General features: G+C 40.4%; 2 protein-coding genes across 3 annotated transcripts in view; one reads left to right on the top strand and one right to left on the bottom strand.

Annotated features, from left to right (window-relative positions):
- The window catches only part of LOC135273421 (spermatogenesis-associated protein 1-like), a 36,188-nt gene that overhangs the window by 11,591 nt on the left and 1,169 nt on the right, over nucleotides 1-23,428 (top strand). Inside the window, 1 exon segment of the mRNA XM_064372571.1 lies at nucleotides 17,873-17,973. Within this exon segment, the coding sequence (XP_064228641.1) occupies nucleotides 17,873-17,973 (101 nt within the window).
- The window catches only part of CTBS (chitobiase), an 83,587-nt gene that overhangs the window by 2,598 nt on the left and 57,561 nt on the right, over nucleotides 1-23,428 (bottom strand). For both annotated transcript variants that reach the window (XM_064372570.1, XM_012442517.3), the window contains exons 2-6: nucleotides 13,450-13,588; nucleotides 12,826-13,034; nucleotides 8,136-8,307; nucleotides 6,041-6,138; nucleotides 5,558-5,719 (exon numbers count right to left, since the gene is read on the bottom strand). In XM_064372570.1, coding sequence (XP_064228640.1) covers nucleotides 5,558-5,719; nucleotides 6,041-6,138; nucleotides 8,136-8,307; nucleotides 12,826-13,034; nucleotides 13,450-13,588 — 780 coding nt within the window. The remainder of the gene's footprint in view (nucleotides 1-5,557; nucleotides 5,720-6,040; nucleotides 6,139-8,135; nucleotides 8,308-12,825; nucleotides 13,035-13,449; nucleotides 13,589-23,428) is intronic.

Here is a 23,428-nt window from a genome sequence, read left to right on the forward strand (position 1 = left end):
TAAGAGGGAAAAGTTTCTTAAATCCAATTATTCAAAAAGGATACAATGAAATAAAATTTTTAGGGCATAACATTTTCCTACTGTATAATTCATTGATTCTATGTTTGATACAAATGGTCTCCAACTTACAATGATCCAACTTATAATTTTTAGACTTGCGATGGGTTCATTAGGGTATTTCATTTTCAACTTATATTTTTATGGTTTTATTAGGACATAATGCAATCACAAATCAAGGAGCATCTGTACTTTCTAGGTATTATTGCTTATGGCACTTTTGACAATGTCAACAATCACACAAAGGAGCCTCCTAATAGATTCTATTTGAGCTTCTCAGTCCTGCAATTCTTTCCTTGCCCTTAGCCAATGATTATCAGCCAAGATGTACATCTGAATCACTTGTGGAGCTTTTAAAATACAGATTCCTGGGTCCCACACCATGTGAAACCTATTAAATCAAAATCTCCAGGGTTAATGCTAGAACGTATATTTGTTTTGTGTTTTAATGTTTCATTAGATAATGATGGTATGCAACCAAAGTTAAGGAGAATCAGTGCTCTGGTCCTCTAAAACCAGCTTATGTGCTTATTTGTATTCGCTGTAGTTGCTAGAAGGGTGCCTAGCTAGGAGCTCTACAGAAGATTTTAAGATGAATCATCCAATTCAAAAGGTAATGGCAATGGAGGAGAAAAATACATTCTTTTCTAAGTCTTACAAATTCATTCTAAGAGTCTGTTAGGTCTGCACTTCATTGGTGACTTAATACACACCTGATTATGAGCCATAAATTAGATTCTAGTCTCATGCTCACCTTCCACCCTAAAAACAGTCCTCCTGTCCAGAATCAACTATGTCTACCTAGTATTAACACAGTCTCTCTTAGGAGACACATGAGCTATTGGAAAGGAAAAGAGAAAGGAGCAGATCTAGGGAAAAGTGTAAAGGAAGGTGAAAAACATAGGAGATAAAAAATAGATAGACCTGCAACTAAAAATAATTTACCTGCAACTAAATATAATTTACTTATTTTTATACACATCTAGGAAACTCCTTAAAAGTATTTTTGAATTGATGCTAGCAATATTTACAGCAGCACTCCTGGAATTAGAATAGTCTCTTAAGATGACCACTTTGGAAGAAAATAAGTCACCTGGTAAGTGAATACACTGTGGCATATTTAAATATAATAGATTAATTGTAATTAAGCATATCTCAGTCTATATCTTATATTCCATTCTTTAACATTTTTAGAACTAGACAAAGCCATGCATACTCTAGTAATAGTTGTGCTTCATTATTAAAAGGCAACTTGTAGAAGTTGTACTTAAATATGACAGATTTGTCGAAGATTCAGGGGCAAACCCAAAGACATATACCTTTGAATTTTGCCATCATTCTAGCTAGTACTTTGAGCCTTTTTGATATTAAGAAACTCAAATGTCTCAAAATTGTGAAGGATCAAAGAGCAAAAACTAAGCACATGTAAGACTGATTTATGCATGGTTAAGGCACATTTGCCTTCCAGAATATTGAGTCCAAGATGAGCTGCTATTGCTGAAACAGCTCAAAAGAGTGATTCTCTTCAAACAAAACAGAAACTTGATTCATGTTGCTATAGAATTTTGCAATGAATAAAAAAAGAGGAAGGAAACAGTTACAACTAGATTGTTTTCTAAAGTGCCATTAAATGGCCTTCAATGCCCACCAAAATGTTTCCTGAATTCTAAGACTTTAACAATGTGTTGGCTGGGTGAGGTGGCCCATGCCTGTAATCCCAGGCCTTTGGGAGGCCAAGGTAGGCGTATCACTTGAGGTCAGGAATTTGAGACCAGCCTGGCCAACTGGTGAAACCCATCGCTACTAAAAATACAAAAATTAGCCGGGCTTGGTGGCTTAACGCCTGAAATCCCAGTTACTCGGGAGGCTGAGGCAGGAGATTCACTTGAACCTGGGAGGTGGAGGTTGCAGTGAGCCGAGATCGTGGTACTGCACTCCAGCCTGGACAACAGAGCAAGACTCTGTCTCAAAAAAAAAAAGTATTTCTTCAGAAATGTTCAAGTAAAAAGAAGTGTCACTTTGTCTCTCACTTTAAATCAAAAGCTAGAAATGATTAAGCTTGGTAAAGAAGGCAAGTCAAAAGCCCAGACAGGCCAAAAGGTAGGAGGCCTTTTGTGCCAAATAGTTAACAAAGTTGTGGATGCCAATGAACAGTTATTGAAGGAAATTACAAGTGCTACTCCACTGAACACACAAATATTAAGAAAGTGAAATGGCCTTATTGCTGATATGGAAAAAGTTTTAGTGGTCTGGATAGATCAAAGCAGCTATAACATACCCTTAAGCCAAAGCCTAATCTAAAGCAAGGTCATAACTCTCTTGAATTCTCTGAAGGTTGAGAGGGCTGAGAAAGCAGAAGAAAGTTGGAAGCTAGCAGAGGCTGACTCATGAAGCTTAACGAATGAAGCCATCTCCACAGCATAAGGTTATGTTGCAAGGTGAAGTAGCAAGTGCTAATGTAGAAACTGCAGCAAATTATCCAGGAGATATTTGATAACGGTAGCTACCCTAAACAGAATTTCAGTGTACACAGAATAGCCTTATATTGGAAGATGATGCCATTTAAGACTTTTCTAGCTAGAGAGGAGAAGTCGATACCTGGCTTTAAAGCTCAAAGTACAGGGTGATTCTCTTGTAGGGACTAATGTGGGTGGTTAAGTTGAAGCCAATGCTTAATTACCATTCCAAAAATCCTAGGGCACTTAAGAATTATGCTAAATTGACTCTGTCTGTGATCTACAAATGGAATAACAAAACTTCACTCACAGCACATCTGTTTACTGAATATCTTAAGCCCACTGTTGAGACCTACTGCTCAGAAAAAAACAGATTTCTTTCAAAATATTACTGCTCATTGACAATGCACTTTGTCACCCCAGAGCTCTGATGGAGAATAGACGATGAATGTTATTTTCATGCCTGCTAACACAGCATCCATTCTGCAGCCCATGGAACAAGGAGTAATTTAAACTTTCAACTCTTACTAATTAAGAAATACATTTTGTAAGGCAGTAGCTGCCAAAGACTGACTCCTCTCATGGATCTGGCCAAAGTAAATTGAAAGCCTTTGGAAAGGATTCACCGTTCTAGATGCCATTGAGAACATTCATGATTTCTGCATGGGAGGAGGTCAAAATATCAACATTAACAGGAGTTTGGAAGAAGTGGGTTATAACTCTCATGGATGACTTTGAAGGGTTCAAGGCTTCAGTGAAGGAAGTAACTGCAGAGGTAGTGGAAATAGCAAGAGAAATAGAATTGTAGGTGAATCCCAAAGATGTGACTAAATTGCTACAATCTCATGATAAAATTTGAACGGATGAGGATCTACTTCTGATAAATATGCAAAGAAAGTGGTTTCTTGAGAATGGAATCTATTTCTGGTAAAATGTTGTGAACGCTGTTCAAATAACAGCAAAGGATTTAGAATATTCCATAAATTTATTTGATAAAGCAGTAGCAGGGTTTGATAGGATTGACTCCAATTTTGAAAGAAGTTCTTCTACTGTGGGTAAAATGCAGTCAAATAGCATCACTTTCTACAGAGAAATCTTTTGTGAAAGGAAGAGTCAATTGATGTGGCAAACTTCACTGTTGCCTTGTTTTAAGAAACTGCCAGGCCGGGCGCAGTGGCTCACAGCTGTAGTCCTAGCACTTTGGGAGGCCAAGGCCAGTGGATTGCCTGAGCTCAGGAGTTCAAGACCAGCCTGGGCAACACGGTGAAACCCCGTCTCTACTAAAATACAAAAAAATAATTAGCCTGGTGTGGCAGTGTGAGCCTGTAGTCCCAGCTACTCAGGAGGCTGGGGCAGGAGAATTGCTTGAACCCGGGAGGCGGAGGTCGCAGTGAGCCGAGATCACGCCACTACACTCCAGCCTGGGTGACAGAGCAAGACTCCTTTTTTTTTTTTACAGACAAAATTGCCATGGCCACCCAGCCTTCAGCAACCACCACCCTGATTAGTCAGCAGCCATCAATGTCAAGGCAAGACCCTCTTCCTGCAAACAGATTATAATTTGCTAAAGGCTCAGATGATTATCATTTTTAGCAATAAAGTATTTTTAAATTAAAGTGTGTGCTTCTTTTTTAGACATACTGCTATTGCACACTTAACAGACCACAGTATAGTGTAAACATAACTTTTATATGCATGGGGAAGCAAAAAATGCATATTGCTTGCTTTATTGCTATATTTACTTTATTGTGGTGGTCTAGAACTGACCCTGCAGTATCTCCAAGGTATGCCTATATATGTAATTGGTTACCATAGCTTTAACAAACTATATCCATGAAACACTGTTCCTCTGCATGTTTCTAAGAATGCTGTGAAACAAGATTCTATGTCAAACATTAAACTGCTTTATGTATTACAGCACTCCTCAAATCCATTAATATAATGATTGTTATAAATCTCCAAGACGGGCACACAGTATATAGTGTTTTTCTAAATATATTTGGCCATGGCACACGTGTGTATTTTGCACACATGTGCATCTGTGTGTGTAATATTACCAGTTCCCAGAACAGAGTAATATAAATACTGTTTAGGAAAGACAAGATTACTACACGCTCTAGTTTTACTAATAGGTATATACTTTCAGTTCTAAAGTTTAGAAAGCTCTACACTAAAGCTCTCTGTTTAGTTGATATACAGGCATACACGTGTATATCAATTATAACTTATTACATGTAGTGTTTGCAGTCATTTTTTTATAAATGGGTACCAGACCATTAGTCAAGAGTATAAATCCTTGCTGAAATTAAATCATTTTAGTACTCCTTTTTAAAGTAACAATCTGAAATACATTCAAAGAGGATTTGTACTTAGATTTTTGAGCTGTGGAAGAACCTTTATAATGCTAAAGGTAAATTATGAAAACTATAACTTTTCTTTGCCACTTTGATATAGCAATTCCTAGTTATTAAACACTACTTGACAGAATTGCTAATCATTTAGTGTATTTCTTCATGTTTCCTTTATGTAATATTTTTGTAATTTTTGACATTGCTTATTTATAAAATAAATTGAAAATGATAGTTTTTCCTTTGTAAAGTTGATTATGACACCTCTTCTGTTCTCAGCCTCGTTCCTCCCTATGTAAGAGTCTCAACAGAATCTGTAGGCCACTTTAAAATGGAGGCTTTCAGAGATGGTAACCTATTTTGGCCCAAAACCCTTTCAAAATCAATAGTCAACCTAACATAATTGTCAACTATTAAAGAAATCCTGTTTGTGATATGCACATTTTTATGACATCATCTAAAATGACGAATGGCCCAAGCAGAGTAGATTCACTATTAGTAAAACTCCAATTGTTTGCCAGGGAATTAAAGTTTCTGATTACAGAGTCAAAGACAAGTTTACTCATGTAAACAGCAGTCTACATGTTATGCCCTAAAGGAAAACTGATAGACGTTTTTGATATCAAACATCTGATTATAAAAATAAACAATTTTGAAAAATAACAATAAATGCTCATAACTTATGAAAGATCTTACTTTATAGTTATAATAAGGAGCCTGCTGATCTTGATCCCATTGGTTTCCAGAAATAGAACTATTTATTTGTTTCATGATCAGTCTGTAGGGCACCTGTCGTCCTGCAGCATCACTACAAGGAGCTCCCCGGAAAGGGACTTTTGCAATGGTACAAACATGATCCTAGAAGTGCAAAAGTGCTATGTTACAGATTATCAGTTATGCAATTCTTAAAAGCCAAATCAAAAGCATAAAAATTGTTTAGAAATAAAACATATACCATAAATAGATAAACTGACTATGTAAAGGTTAAAATAAGTTTCATTATTAAATGAAAATGTATGATAATCATAAGCTTTCATGGAATTAAGTAAAAATAAATATTTTTTATTTCAAACTATATTTCAGAAATTCTAAAGTTTATATATGTCTAATGAAAAGAAAACAGACTCTAAAAAAATATAATAGAGAATAAAAATTATGTAACAAATGACTTGTTCTTACCTCAGACAGATTCAGGCAGGTATAATCATAACCATACCAGGGAACACCCATTACAAGTTTCTTAGGATTAATGCCCATCTTGATGTAGTCATTATAGCCTAGTCAAGCAGGGGAGAAAAAGCATATTTGTCTCTTTTCATATGTCAATGTGTTCATACAAGCTATGCAACCATTCATAATCTGTTTGTAAAAATGAGTACATTAATATAAAATACTAATAGTGTTTAATGTGATGTTATAAAACATCTTTTAAGAACCATAAATTCTGTATATTGCTTTCTAAACCATTTCTCTTTGAATAAAACATTCAAAACAATTAAGATCATATTGCAACAAAATATTCACAAAATCTAATTCTAGAAAGAATGACACATTTCAGGAAGGCATACTAATTGTATCTGTTAATTGCCAAAACATGATATATTTGATATTCCAGATTCTAAAGTTTCAAAAGTTTTACAAATCTTAACTCTCTAGCAGTGATGGTCTCAGAGTTTCTTAGAAAGTACAAGTGTTCCACATTTTACAAATATTCTATAAGTATGAATGATAGCTGGGGTAAGAGATGTGTCATCTATAAACAAAGAGAAAAATAAACAAATCCCTGAAACTATCAGTCCTTTTCTTGCCCAGTGCTGCAAAATATGTTTTTCCACCAAGACATGTTCACTGGATTATCTGGAATGTTGAGGTAGATAACTTTATTACTTTTCAGAGTCTTTAATGTTATTGTATACTATTAAGTAACCAAAAATGGGGTGGGGTATGCATCGGTTCCCAAATGTATTGGTTTATTTAGTTTATTTCATTTATTTATTTATTTACGATACAAAGTATCACTGTGTTGCTCAGGCTGGCCTGAACTCCTGAGGGGCCTCATGTGATCTTCCCACTTCAGCCTCCCAAGGCTTGAACCTTTTATTAATAGAACACAATTATCATGTCTTTCCTGAAACACAGTTTGGGAACCCTGAATTAATAATTACTTTGTGATTTTAGTAGAGTAAGTTATTTTTCAACTTTAAATAGATATGTGGCCAGGCACAATGGCTCATGCCCATAATTGAAGCACTTTGGGAGGCTGAGGTGGGAGGATCACTTAAGGCCAGCCTGGGCAACATAGTAAGACCCCATCTATTTTTTTAAAAAATATTTTTTAGATTAGCCAGGCATGGTGGTGCATGCCTGTAGACCCAACTACTCAGGGGGCTGGGTGGGAGGATCACTTTAGCCCAGGAGGTTGAGGTTGCAGTGGGCCATCATAGTGCCACTGCAGTCCAGCCTAGGCAACAAAGCAAGACTCTGTCTAAAAAAACAAGAAAATATTAGCTGGGCATGGTGGCACATATCCATAGTCCCAGCTACTCAGGAGGCTAAGGCTGAGCTCAGGAGGTTGAGGCTACAGTGAGCCACGATCATGCCACTGTACTCCAGCCTGGGCGATAGAGTGAGACCCTGCTTAAAAAAAATTAAAAAATAACAAAAGAGCAAGCAATTTGACCGATGGGATACAAATCAAACTTTGAAGAGGATAATGCAAAGACTACATCATATGAATGACAGGTCAAAAGTACTCAAATTCTAATACCAATATAACTTTTAATTTATCACAGATACTAAAAGAAGTTAATGCCTATCCTATTAATCATGCAATGAAGGTACCCAACCATAAGTATCTTTGCTGTTATTTAACACTGATTATTTCGACAAAAATACCCTGTCAAATTCTAGATAAGCATGTGATTTTATGACAAGAATATTGGACCTGAAATGAGAATACCTGATTGAGCCCCAACTATGTAATACTTAATAGTTATGCAATCATGAGAGGTTAATTCTTTTTCTCTCGTCTATAGAAGGTTAATAATAAATATACCTATCCCACAAGATTGTTGGAAAAATTAAATGAAAATCAAAATGTAACAACTTTTTGTAAACTTTAAAGCTTTCAATTAAGTGATTTTTAAACATTTGAAGCAAGCTTTACAATTGAAAAAGGCGTACAAATAACTTAGAAATACTAAAAACATCTTAATATTTTAATTTCTAGAATATTACTAATATTATTAATAAATGATCATGTTTAGAGTCTTACCAGTCAATGTCTGATTATAGGGAGCATTGGCTGCTGCAATACATTCTGACCAGATCTGACTTTGTTCATCATAAGACATCACGAAGAGGAAGTCACAAGCATCTGCAATTCCAGTATAATTATAGCACCTTCTGTCTATGTTGTTTGGAGACCAAGCAACATCAAAAGTTACCTGTGGAAAAAAAATTTATATGTAACATGATCGAATATGCATATTATTGTCAGATTTTTAAGATTATATATTTTCTTACCTTATACTACACACGGAAGAACTGTTTACAGTATATGAATGTAGGGTTTGACACACACAGAACTTGAACCATTCTAAGAAATATTTTTTTGCTTACACTTGACTGACTCAGACATATATTTGGACATACAATGACCAGGAGCAGGATACTATATAGAAGATGGCCTTTAAACTCAAAATGTCTTCAAACACTAGGATGGTACTTCAGCTGATTAAAAGAAGCACGTATAATGACAACAGGGTATGGTAATGCCCCTGAGCAACTAGAGAGTAAAGGCACACTAAAAGAATTCAAATACAAAAGTTTTTAAAATATTGTGCAGGTTAAATGTGTCACCTGTTGGCACAATCTGACTGGGTTGCGAGTTTCGGCCCCTGATTCACAATCACCTCACATGGTAGGTTTGGCCCAATATTACAGTTAGACAATAGTAGTGTCATGGCCCACAGGTATAGATTAATCAACTAAAAATGTTGAACAAATCATTTAAATGATATTATTTTATGGAAATATTCACGTAAGTGTTGAGTAATATATTATCTTTCATTTTTGTGGTTTTTTTTTTTTTTTTTTTTTTGAGATGGAGTCTCACTCTGTTGCCCAGGTTGGAGTGCAGTGGCAGGATCTTGGCTCACTGCAACTTCCGCCTCCCAGGTTCAAGCAATTCTCCTGCCTCAGCCTCCCAAGTAGCTGGGACTACAGGCACATGCCACCACGCCCAGCTAATTTTTTTGTATTTTATTTTCTTTTTCTCGCCACTATACTAACGAGGAATTTTTTTTTTTTTTTTCGAGACGGAGTTTCGCTCTTGTTACCCAGTCTGGAGTGCAATGGCGCGATCTCGGCTCACCGCAACCTCCGCCTCCTGGGTTCAGGCAATTCTCCTGCCTCAACCTCCTAAGTAGCTGGGATTACAGGCACACGCCACCATGCCCAGCTAATTTTTTGTATTTGTAGTAAAGACGGGGTTTCACCATGTTAACCAGGATGGTCTCGATCTCTTGATCTCGTGATCCACCTGCCTCGGCCTCCCAAAGTGCTGGGATTACAGGCATGAGCCACCACACCTGGCCTATTTTTGTATTTTTAGTAGAGATGGGGTTTCACCATGTTGGCCAGGATGATCTCAATATCTTGACCTCATAATCCACCTGCCTCGGCGTCCCAAAGTGCTGGGATTACAGGCATGAGCCACCACGCCTGGCCTTTGCTTTTTTGAGATAGGGTCTCGCTCCGTCACCCAGACTGGAGTGCAATGGTGCGATCTCTGCTCACTACAACCTCTGCCTCCTGGGTTCAGGCAATTCTCTTGCCTCAGCCTCCCAAGTACCTGGGATTACAGGCATGTGCCACCATGCCCAGCTAATTTTTTTGTATTTTTAGCAGAAATGGGGTTTTGCCATGTTGCCCAGGCTGGTCTTGAACTTCTGACCTCAGATGATCTGCCGGCCTCGGCCTCCTAAACTGCTATTTATAGGCATGAGCCACCGCACCTGGCCTTATCTTTCATTTTGAATGGTAAGCCAGCCTTCAATAAGAATGTAACTATTTATGTTTACTGCCTTAACCAAATATTAATTAGCCTTATTTTATGTGTACAGATGTTCTAAAATTTCATTAAAGGTTGTTTTTTTCCCCCTTAATTAGGCATTCAATAAACACTGATTATTTTTAAAACTGAGATACTTTAGGTAACATTTTTATACTTTGAACAATTTATTCTAGCAAAACTCTTTTTAGGACCTCCTCAAAGTTCTCTTTATAATTCTCTGAGTGTTAGCACTTTACAGTTATAAGCTTTGCTCAATAGTTCTCCAACAAAACATGTTATCAAGTAAAACTTTTAACTATTGGATCCTAGTTTATCACTGTCTCCTGTTACAAAATGGGAGGTATATTATCATAATAGAGAAAAATAAATAACTACATCTAAGATAATTTTCAAATTCATTTTGTAAGAGTATTTTCACCAGGATTTTCTCTCACAGTTAATCTCATATTTTTGAGAAGGTACTATTAATATATTAGACAAGAAAGCAAAAGACTTGGGTGGTAATATCAGCTCTGTTATAATTATGTCTATATTACTGCTAATTCACTTAAAGCATCTGAATTTTTCCCACCTATAAAAATGAAGATGTAGAAAGAATTTTTCAAGGCATTTATTTCTAGCTCTTTAATTCTGTGACCACAATTCTGTAAACTAAAGTTATCATCTTATCCCCAAAACTCATTCTCCCCTCTAGATTCTCATTTTTTTTGTTGGTTACCAGTTTAAAAACTTCTGGGCCATTTTCTCATTCTTTCTTCCCTTCAAAAATCTAACCTCACATTTCCCTTTCTTTGGGTGGCCTCTCACAGTTGTTCTGCTCCTTCCTTTCCATTAATTAATTTAATATGTATTTATTATATACCTGCTGATTTAGGATTAAGTCATCATCCAAATCCAGATTAAATCCTTTGATACTGTATTGTTCAGTTAGTAGTCCTTACTGATCTTCCTTTCTCTTCTAGTTTTACATACTCCTACAAAATAATCTCCCCAAACACCATTTTACTCACATAACCCATTACACACAAAATAAAATGCACAGTCCTCAGTGTGACATTCTGCATCTTCCACAAACTGGCCTAGCTTTGCAACTGTCCCTCCCACTAATTGACCTAACATGAATGTGACATATAGCCCAAATTGTTCTCTTCACCTCTCAGACATGAAAAGAGATATTCCTACTGCAAGGATTTTGCTCAATCTCTTCCTCCCTGCTCTTTCACTACAGCTTAATCAGGATTGTCAAATAGGTTGTTTCCTACATACTCCACACATCAATTCTAACCTATTAGTAATGACTATCGAGAGAATGAAGGAAAAGTTTCTAAGGCCAAAATGTGTGAGGAGAAGGGGTATGGTGGCCTGTATGCCAGGTATTTGCTGTTCTTAATCTACATTGTACTATTCTGAGAAGTTGAATTCTATACTGACAAATCTTCCCTATTTGCGTAAAACCAGAGAAGTGTCAGTCCTCATATCACTTATTTTAGCAGTAATTCTCAAATTATTTTACCTGTTATTCTCAAATTCATGATGACCAACTCTACCAGAATCACCTAGAAAACTTGGTAAAAATACAGTTCACTAAGCTCTATCCCAGACCTACTGAGTCAATCTCAGTGACATGGTTTGGATCTGTGTTCCCACCCAAATCTCATGTTGAATCGTAATTCCCAATGTTGGAGGTAGGGCCTGGTAGGAGGTGACTGGATTACAGGGGCAGATTTCCCCCTCTGGTACTGTTCTCCTGATAAGAGTTCTCACGAGATCTTGATTGTTTAAAAGTGTGTGGCACTCCCAACTCTCTCTCTTGCTCCTTCTCTGGCTGTTTGAAGTGCTGCTCCCTCTTTGCCTTCCACCATGACTGTAAGTTCTCTTGAGGCCTCCCAGAAGCCAAGCAGATGTCAGCATTATGCTTCCTGTATAGCCTATGGAACTGTGAGCCAATTAAACCTCTTATCTTTATAAATTACCCAATCTCAGGTATTTCTTTATAGCACTGTGAGAACAAACTAAAACACTCAGGATATTTTAAACAAGCACTCTCAGATAATTCTGAGACAGGTTTAGAAATCACTGGTTTATAATACTCATAATGCTCTATACTGGATTAAACTTTTAAGGATTCTGTTAGATATCAAGGAGCTGGTCCCTGTCTTCAAAAAACTGTCTAGCCTATTCTTAACCATAATCACCAATGAAACTTTTTAAAAATGTCATGTATACATATAAACAAGTTTACTTTTTCTTAAGACCTATGGTTACCTTGATATGTGGCCAGGTTTGAGGATCACTGATCTGGGTTCACATTATCCTGTTACCCATCTGTTGCCTGGCAAGGTGCCTTGTGTTGTTACCTTCTGATCTAATCATGTTCATTATGGCAGTGGGGAAGCACACTGCCTATTGTCATAGCTGTCACAAGTTCTGTGTAGTTAGTCCTTTAAGCTTTACTGGGCCTTGGGTGCAAGTAATTCAGAGACTGTGGGGCAAGTGATACACTTCCCCAGAACTACCTCTACTCCTGGGTTGTTTCTGTCCTGCCTTGGTAAAAGCTGGTTAGGACCCCTTGATTCTTGTTCTCCATTGCCTAATACTTCTAATTGTGCTACAAGGCAAGTAGTGGGGCAATCCCAGTGTTGTATTTTGATGTGAACAGACAATAGATGTAGTGCTTTAAAATTCCTTAAATAAGTGATTTTTCTTCAAAGCGATTAAAAAAATTATAAAAATTCCTTAAATAAGAACATCAAAGGCTCCAGAGAAACTTTTTAGGAAATAAGTGCTGAAACTCTTTCCCATTGCATAAGATTATATTAGTTATACCCTCATGAGTATATTCTGATATGGAAAGTTTGAGGTTTCAAAAAAACAAATGAATTTTTACCTGTGATCCCTCAATTTCACGATGGAAAGAGTCTGTAGTTTCTTTGACTAAAGCAGTTAATGCATCATATTCAGGTGATGAACAATTAACTTCTTGCTCTATATCTAGATTAATTCCATCCATATGTTGTATTTTGGCCAAATTAAGTTTTTGAGCTATCCAGGATGCTCTGAAACCAGGATCAATTATATCCTTTAAGGATACATCTCCTGTGGAAGAAGCATATATCATTTGAACATGTATGCAAACACATTTCATTTTGGAAGACTAAGCCCCTAACTGAAGTTTTCCAAATGGAGAAAATATACCAAAGTAACAGAAAGCCATTACTCACAAATCTCCACAAAAATTGTTCTCAAGTTAGAAGCAGAAATTGTGGACCATGATTAAGTAAAGGTCATCATGCTAATTTGGCAGTCACATTTCATTCAAAACCATACAGTGGTTTAATTCTTCTAAAAAGATCTATATTTGTGAAATGAATGAGATAATATATAAGATCAATTATAGGATCTTAACAAAAACAGATAAACATTAAAGGAATTTTTTGGAAAGTTGGGACTATAGCAAGTGATACAGACAAATTTCTCAATTGCTCGACACATGGATCTGGTAACAACATACCTTTAAGTACCACTCTGGCTCCTTTCGAATGAGCGTAGCACATAAGTTCTGAGTCATATTTTCCAAATGCTGCCACAGTTGTAATCTGTGACCAATCATAAGATTTCCAAGTTTTCTGTCCAACATCAAACACAAAGACCTGCCAGAACAGGGATAAGCACCATCATTTAAATCAAGAATATTATGCTGACCATCCAAACTAGCATTCATCAAACACCACCATGCACCAAACACTATGGTGGCAGTGAGGGTACAACAGTGAATAAGACATAGGGGTCCCAATATAATTGGTGGCAGGAGTAATTAGCCAGGCTGGGAAAGAGGGGAAGTATGGGCCAGGAAGGAATAGTGGCAAGTGCCAAGGCCTCGAGGCAGAGACAGTGTGGTGGTTGCATAATTAAATATTTAGTATGGCCAACATCTAGAATTTGTGGAGAGAGCATAGTGAAGGACCAGAGAGTGGTAGGGCACGGGTTAAATTATGAAAGGCCTCATAAGCTCTGTTGAGAAGTTAGTACTACTACCTTGTTTATCTTGAGGTAAAGGGAGAGAATAAAAGCATTTTTAAAAGGAGAAGGTATGCATTTTACAAAAATATTTTCAGCTGCAGTGGGAAACGGATAGGCCAATACTGGAGGCAGAATACAGAAGCTGTTGGAGGAATCCAGGTTAAGAGATGATGGTGACCTCAACTAAAATTGTGGAGCAGTGGACTTAGTGAACAGATCTGGAAGATCCTAAGGAGGCAAAATTGACAGGACTTTGTGACTAATCAAATGAGTAATCGAAGGAGAGAAGTTTGGTAATACTCAAGTTTCTAGCTACTGCAGATGAAGCCATAAATACTACATTTACTATTGTTTGTTTGGTGAAGCTAACTTCTTAAAATAGTACTTAGGTCAAATTCTAAGGCAGCTGATGTTTCTCTGGTTATTTTCTTCCCACAGTTAATTCTAGAAGCACAGAAGCCTCACTAATTATTTTATTCCAAGGTATTAATTCATTGGTTCAGCAAATAGTTACTGAATTTCCAATAAGGCACAAGAAGAGTATTTTGCTAGGCTCTAAGGAGATAGAGATTAATGAGAGAGACCAGGTCCAGTAAGGAGTTAATTACTTAATTACAACAGGTATTAAGGACTGTAGGGGTTGCAGGGGGCCATGCCAGCATATTAAGGGGACCTGCTAGCCAGATGAGGCAGGAAAACTTTTCTGAGTATTACACACTTTAGGGGAGGGCTGTAATCAGCAGAATGATGGAAAAGATGTACTTACGGACGAAAGATTGCATTCTCAACTGAGGGAAGAGAAACCCAAAGGTTGCTATACCTCAGGAGAACTCTGAGATTGTAGAACTGAAAAAAGGTCAGTGTAGCTAGAGCACAGAAATCCTGCAAGTATGTGGACCTGGATAAAACCCTCAGTAGTGGCAAGATTAAGCAGGACTTCCTAGACCACTGAAGATTTTGTATTTTATCTTGGATCAGTGGGAATCCATGAGAGTTTTAATTCAGGGGATCTGCATTACAAAAGAGATCACTGGGTCCTTGTGAGGGAAATGAATGAGGGAGAGGCAGTGGGGACAGTAGATGTGAAAGTTAAACCAGGCATTTCTTAATTTTCTCAATCTCTCTTTTTTTTTTAACTTTTCAGAATTAACTATGTATAACTCATTTTTCTGCTAAGAAAGTGCCCATTGAAATAATAAAAATTCAGAATGTGAAATTAAGTGGCCCACTGTTTTCAGACTCATATTTCTATCAAACCTTCTATTTTAATTCTGATAATTAAGATTCTGTTTGTTTAAAAAAATACTAAGAGCCTGTGATATAATAGAAATCCTTAAAAAAAAAAAAAAGCTGGGTGAACTAATTGAAAATTGCAAGGTGCTTTGAACTGGCTGCACCATGAGCTATACCATGGTCAAGCCATGGTGACCCCTATGACCCGCACATACATCTCCAGAAAAGAAAAAAGAATGGCTAGCTCTGCCATTTTTCTTGCCTCAACTGTTCCTGCCTTACCTGATAAGCCAATCTTGTGACACTGGACCTTGGACCTTGTGACACCCCCCCCCCCGCGACACCCCCCCCAGCTTGCAAAAAATCGCCCTGAACTGTAACTTGTGTAACTTTCCACTGCCTACCCCAAACCTATAAAACCAACTCCTATCCCACCACCCTCTGCTGACTTGGGACTCGGCCCACTCACACCCGGGTGAATAAACAGCCTTGTTGCTCACACAAAGCCTGTTTAGGTGGTCTCTTCATTCAGAGCGCGCTTAACAGTTGGTGCCAAAACCCGGGACAGGGGTACTCCTTTGGGAGAACAACCCCCTGTCCCCGCTCTTCCTCTGTGAAAAGACCCACCTGTGACCTCAGTGCATCAGACCAGCCCGATAATCCTCTCACCACCTTTAGATCTGGTAAGCAGTCTCTCCCTCTCTCTCTCTTCCTTTAAATCCTCCTCCTTCTAAATAGAGAAAAAAGGAGACAAGTCTCTCCCTTTCTCTTTCTTCCTTTAAATCCTTTTCCTTCTAAGTAGAGAAAAGGAGACAAGTCTTGGAGACTAGTCTCTCCCTCTCTTTTCCTTTAAATCCTCCTTCTAAGTAGAGGCAAGGGAGACACTCTATCCATGCACTCAAAAACTCCAGTGTTGGTCACAGCCTCAACTAGGGAAGATGCTCTTCCCTTGGTGTCTGGTGAATAGCGGGGACACCTGCCTTGATCACTCACCCACGTTACAGCCCAGGACTCAATCAGGGACTCTTACTGAAAACCCTGGTAGCTGCTCACTCCTCGTCTCTACTCTTTTCCTTAAAACATATCTCCTTCCCTATGGGCAATATTCCGCCCTTTATTCCTCAGTCTTCGCCTCTAGCCTGCATCCTAAAAAAACCTAAAACCTCTTCAATTGTTGCCCTATCTGAAACTTAAACGTCTCAATTTTTTCTGTAACACGGCCTGGCCTCAATACAAATTAGACAATGGTTCCAAATGGCCAGAAAATGGCACTTTCGAACTGTCCATTCTGTGAGATCCAGACAATTTTTGTCCACAAATGGGCAAATGATCTGAGGTGCCATATGTCCAGGCATTTTTTACACTCCAGGCCCTCCCTAATCTCTGCTCTCAATGCAACGCGTCCCAAATTTTCCTTCTCTCCCTTCCATCCACCCCTCCCCTACCTCCACCAGTGATTCAGAATCCTCCTTGTCCATCGACCCTTCCGAACTTTTTCCTCTCCACCTGTCCAAATCAGAACCTAATCCAGATCCTAACCCCCCACCAGAGCCTCCCTCCTCCACCTCTGCCTCCAACCCACCTCCTTATACCCCTCCTTGTCACCTCTCCACCTCATACCTGGTCCAGCTTACAGTTTAGTCTCTCAACTACCTCCTCCACCCTTGCCCAACAATTCCCCCTTCCAGAGGTGGCTGGAGCCTAAGGCATAGTTAGGGTTCACGTTCCTTTCTCTTTATCCAATCTTTCCCGAATCAACCAACAATTAGGCTCCTTTTCATCAGATCCCACTAAATATATACGAGAGTTCCAATATCTCACCCAGTCCTATAACTTAACTTGGAGCGACTTAAATGTCATCCTCACCTCTACTCTCACCCCAGAGTAGCGGGACAGAGTTTACACCTTGGCCCAATCTTATGCTGAAGACTGCTGGCACCTTGAGCCCAGCCTACAGGAAGGTACTAGGACAGTTCCCCAGGAAGATTCCCAGTGAGAATACCAGGCAGGCTCCCCTGGTATAGCCAGGTGAGATTACATGATCTCCTGCCTCGTTGAGGGATTCAAAAAGTCAGCACATAAGGTTGTTAACTATGACAGACTTCAAGAAACTACCCAGGGCAAAGACAAAAATCCAGCCCAGTTCATGGTGTGTTTAGCAGCCACCCTTAGGTGACTTACTGCCCTGGACCCAGAAGGGCCAGAAGGCAATCTTATTCTTAATATGCATTTTATCACTCAATCTTCTCCCGACATTAGGAAAAAAAACTCCAAAAACTAGATTCTGGTCCTCAAACCCCACAACAGGAATTAATTGACCTCGCCTTTAAGGTGTTTAATAATCGAGAAGAAGCTGCCTAGCAACGGCGTTTTTCAGAATTACAAATGCTTGCCTCTGCTGTAAGACAAACCCCAGCTACACCCTCGGCTCCAAAACACTTCACAGTGCCCAAACCACAGCGTCCAAGCTCCTCTTCAGGACCTCCTCCTCCAGGACCTTGCTTCAGATTCCAGAAAACTGGCCACTGGGCCAGGGAATGTCCACAGCCTGGGGTTCCTCCTAAGCCGTATATCATGTGTGTGGGACTCCACTGGAAGTCAGATTGTCCGACCCACATCACAGCTGCTCCTAAAGCTCCTGGAGCTCAACCTCAAAGCTCCCTGGCTTAACTCCTTCCCAGATCTCCTCGGCTTGGCAACAGAGGATTGATGCTGCTCCAGTCTCGGAAGCCCCCCTGGCCCATCACAGATGCTGAGCTTTGGGTAACTCTTACAGTGGAGGGTAAGTCTGTTCCCTTCTTAATTGATACAGGGGCTACCCACACCACACTGCCTTCTTTCCAAGGGCCCATTTCCCTTCCCTCCATAACTGACAGCCAGACTTCTAGACCCCTTAAAACCCCCCAACTCTGCCTGAATCGGGCAGCACTCCTTTACACACTCCTTCCTAGTTATCCCCACCTGTCCCCTTACTAGGCTGGGACATCTTAACAAAATTATCTGCCCCCTTAACTATTCCTGGACTACAGCCACATCTCACTGCTAACCTTCTACCTAATTCAAAATCTCCCTCACAACCCCCCTCATATCTCCCTACCTCAACCCAAAGGTATGGGATACATCCACCCCATCCCTGGCAACAATCACACACCTCTTATCATCCCATTAAAACTAACCACCCTTACCCCACCCAGCACCAGTATCCCATCCCATAACAGGCTTTAAAAGGCCTAAAGCCTGTTGTCACCCATCTGTTACAACGTGGCCTTTTAAAGCCTACAAACTCTCCTTGCAATTCCCCTATTCTACCTGTCCCAAAACCAGACAAATCCTACAGGCTAGTCCAAGACCTTCGCCTCATCAAATTGTACTTCCCATTCATCCTGTTGTACCAAACACTTATACCCTCCTATCCTCCATACTCCCTTCCACAACTTGCTCTTCTGTTCGTGACCTTAAAGACGCCTTTTTCACCATTCCCTTACAGCCATCCTTTCAGCCTCTTTTTGCCTTCACTTGGACTGATCCCAACACCCACCAGTCTCAACCACTCACCTGGACCATTCTGTCCCAAGGTTTCAGACAGCCCACACTATTTTGGTCAAGCCCTTTCCGAGGACCTACTCTCCTTCTGTCCATCTGCCTTCCACCTTATTCCATATGTGGATGATCTTCTTTGCAGTCCCTCTTATAAATCCTCCCAGCAAGACACTCTCCTGCTTCTTCAACTTTTATACTCAAAGGAGTACCATGTGTCCCCTTCCAAAGCCCAAATTTCTTCCCCATCTGTTACTTCTCTTGGTATAATCCTTCACCAGCACACACATGCTCTCCCCGCCGACCGTATCTGTATCTGGTTAATCTCCCAAACCCCAACCACATCCACTAAGCAACAGCTTCTCTCCTTCCTAGGTGTTGTAGGATACTTTCGCCTCTGGATACCAGGTTTTGCCCTACTGGCCAAACCACTTTATAAACTTACAAAAGGGAACTTAGCTGAGCCCACAGACCCTAAATCTTTCCCCCATTCTTCCTTTTGTTTGTTAAAGAAAGCCTTAGAAACAGCCCCTACACTAGCACTTCCCAACTTTACATGGCAGAAGTAAAAGGCTGCGCAGTGGGGGTTCTTACACAAGAGCCAGGCCCACAACCAGTTGCCTTCTTGTCTAAACAACTGGACCTCACAGTCCTAGGCTGGCCGTCATATTTATGCTCAGCGGCCACTGCGGCTGTAATACTTCTAGAATCCCTTAAAATTCCAGGTTGTGCTCACTTTCTATAGCTCATACAACCTCCAAAGTTTAGTTTCTTCACACCTTACACACCTACTTTCAGCCCCTCGCCTTCTCCAGCTTTATGCACTCTTTATTGAAACCCCCACCATAACCTTTGCTCTCAGTCCTGAGTTTAACCCACCCTCTCAATACCCAACACAAACCCCAAGCCCCATGACTGTATCTCCCTAATCAATATAGCATCCTCCCCATTTCTACATATTTCTCTCTTTCCCATTCCAGACCCAGACCACACATGGTTTATTGATGGCAGTTCTTCAAAGCCCACTCAGTTGGCACCGGCCAAAGCTGGTTATGCTCTTGTACCCCACTCATCTATTATCAAGGCTGCCACACTGCCCCCTCTACCACTTCCCAACAAGCTGAACTTACCGCCTTAACTCAGGGTCTCACATTTGCAAAAGGGTTGCACATCAATATTTACACTGATTCTAAATATGCCTTCTACATCCTTCACCACCATGCTGTTACATGGGCAGAAAGAGGTTTTCTCACTACACAAGGGTCCTCTATTATCAATGCCTCCTTTAAAAAAAACCCTTCTTAAAGCTGCTCTCCTTCCAGCCAAAGCTGGAGTCATTCACTGCAAAGGGCACCAAAACCCATCAGACCCCATTACCCAAGGAAACGTCTATGCCGATAAAACAGCTAAAGAAGCAGCTAACACGCCAGTACCTGCCCCTCATGGCCAGTATTTCTCCTTCTCATCTGTTACTCCTACCTACTCTCCCTCCAAAACCTTAACTTACCAATCATTTCCTACTGAAGGCAAGTGGTTCTTAGACCATGGAAAATTCCTTCTCCCTGCCTCACAAGCCCACTCTATCCTCTCATCCTTTCATAATCATTTTCACATAGGATACAAGGCTCTAGCCTGTCTTTTAGAACCCCTCATTTCTCTTCCATCATGGAAATCCATCCTGAAAACAATCACATCTCCATGTTCTATCTGCCACTATACTACTCCCCAAGGCTCCCTTAAACTCCCTCCTTTTCCTACACATCAAGCCAGGGGATTTCCCACACAAGACTGGCAAAAAGATTTTACTCATATGCCCAGTGTCCACAAATTTAAATACCTTCTAGTCTGGATTGACTCCTTTACCGGATGGGTTGAAGCCTTTCCTACCGGGTCCGAAAAAGCTACCGCAGTTATTTTTTCTTTCCTAACTGATATAATCTGACTTGGTCTTCTTACTTCTAAACAATCTGACAATGGACCAGCCTTCATTATACAAATTACCCAAGCAGTCTCCCAGACCCTTGGCATCAAGTATAATCTCCACGCCCCCTACCACCCTCAGTCCTCAGGAAAAGTAGAAAGAACCAAAGGTCTTTTAAAAACACATCTCACCAAACACAGCCTTCAACTAAAAAAAGACTGGACAGTTCTCCCCCTTGCTCTTCTCAGGATTCAAGCCACTCCTAAAGAACCCAGAGGGTATAGCCTCTTTTAACTCCTGTATGGCCACACTTTTCTGCCTGGGCCTAACCTTAATTCCAGACACCAGTCCTCTTGGTGACTATCTTCCAGTCCTCTAATAGGCCAGACATGAAATCCACCAGGCTGCTAATTTTCTCTTACCCACTCTAGAACTCCAGACAACCAGGCATATTAATACACCCTAGCCGGAAGGTCAGTCCTAGTTAAAAGCCTAACCCCTTGGTCTCTGCAGCCTCGGTGGACAGGACCCTTCCTGGTCATCTGTAGCACCCCAACTGCTGTCCATCTACAAGACCCTCCCCAGTGGGTCCATCATTCCAGGGTAAAGCTGTGTCCATCAGACAATCAGCCTAACTCCTCCGCAGCCTCCTGGAAGTCGCAAGTACTCTCCCCCACTTCTCTTAAACTCACCCACATCCCCAAAGTGGAAGAATAACCCTATATAAACCTAACATACCTTTTCTACTTAAACCACACCTCAGAAAGTCTCTGTTTACATGTCCTGCTCTTGTTTACATTGCCAGTATACACTTTTCCTCCAAGCAATTACAGCTGATATTTCATGGTTTTACACTCAGGCTGCCACCCATTACTCTCTCTTAGAGTGGAGAGATGACCTTCTATGGCAGGGAACTCTCCAGTTCTTCCACCTCGATGAAGTCCTCTTCTTTTCTTTTATACTCACTTAACCTCACTCCCATTCTCCTGCTACCCTCTCCCCCTTCCTAATTACCTCCAACATACCATCAGCTTAACCCACTGTCTCCTATTTCAGACCCTTCCTTAGCTAGAGATTGTTGGCTAAGCATACCCCTCTCCTCTTTCTCCTACACAGCCGTCCCCGCCCTACCAGCGGACTGGGCAAACTCTCCCATCTCTACACCTCCAGACTTCCTTCAACAACCTCCACCTGTACCCCTCAGAAGAACTCCTCTACTTCCTGGAAACATTCGACAAAAACACCTCAGATATCTCATACTAGTAGGCTGCTGCTCTTCTTCATACCAACCTACATAATTTTTCCTCTTATGTCAACTCCACACCCCCCATTTTTGGAGCACTAGCCATACAAACAACTATCCCTATTGACGCTCCCTTATGCATTTCCCGGCAATCACCTAATGGAATTCCCCCAGGAAACCTCTTTGTGTTCCTTAACACTTCACCTCCAAGGCCCTGTCACCCATGTTAACCAAGAAATAGGAACATACCAGCTTCACGTTACTGAAAGGCCCTCCCTCATTATAGCACTCTTAAGAATGTCAATAGCAAATTTTGCTAGGTAGGCATTTACCCTCTCTCTCACTCCATCCTTGGCTGCCCTCCCCCTGTTCATCAGACTCTCCTCCAGATCCCTCTTCCTGCCTGCTCATACCTAACCTTGTTAATGAAAGTGAATGGTTACTCATAGACACCAAACGCTTTCTCATACACCAAGAAAACAAGACCTCTCCTTCCACACAATTACCCTATCAAACCCCGCTACAACCTTTAACAGCCGCAGCCTTTGCTGGTTCCCTTGGTATCTGGGTAAAAGACCCCAGCCCCCCAGAACACTTTCTTACCTCTTCAGTTACACTTCCAATTCTGCCTCAGCCAAGGACTTCTTTTCCTCCGTGGCTCTTCCACCTACCTCTGCCTTCCTAACAACTGGACAAGCTAATTTTCCTTACTCCCAAAATCCAGTTTGCCAATGGAAATGAACCCCTCTCTGTCCCCTTTGTAACTCCTACACGACAAAAACCCCCTTGCTTGTAGGATTAGGAGTCTCCACTGCTGCAATCAGGACAGGTACAGCAGGCCTTACTACTTCACCACGTTCTGCAGTCCCTCTAATGATTTTTCCGCCAGCATTTCAGACATAACTCAAACTCTGTTCTTCAAGCCCAAGTTAATTCCCTGGCTGCAGCTATCCTCCAGAATCGCCGAGGCCTTGATGTACTGGCTGCTGAGAAAGGAGGACTCTGCCTATTCCTAAATGAAGAATGTTGCTTTTATCTAAACCAATCCAGCCTTGTATATGATGCCATCAAAGACTTAAAGACAGGGCTCAAAAGCTCGCCAATCAGGCAAATAATTATTCTGGATCTAGATGGCTACTCTCTAACTGGGTGTCATGGCTCCTTCCATTGTCAGGCCCCTTAGCCCATTTTTCTGCTCCTGTTATTCAGACCTTGCCTTTTCAGACTAATCTCTTAATTCCTACAAAATCGTATCCAAGCTATAACCAGTTAATACAACAAATGCTCCTTTTAACAACCCCACTATATCAACCTTTGCCCCAAAATCTCTTGGCAGTCTAAATTCTTTCTCATTTTTAGATCTGCACGCCACCCCAATCCCACTCGAAGCCCTGAGAAACATTGCCCATCACCCCTCTATACCGCCCCCAAAATTTCACTACCCCCACAACTTTTTCTAGTTTTTACCTTTTTCCTTTATATTATTAATATAAAAAGCCAGGAATGCAAGGTTCTTTGATCTGGCTGCACCATGGG

Source organism: Aotus nancymaae, unplaced genomic scaffold (genome assembly GCF_030222135.1).
Source record: "Aotus nancymaae isolate 86718 unplaced genomic scaffold, 86718_ANA_hifiasm-v0.15.2.pri h1tg000007l, whole genome shotgun sequence".
Taxonomy (NCBI): Eukaryota; Metazoa; Chordata; class Mammalia; order Primates; family Aotidae; genus Aotus; species Aotus nancymaae.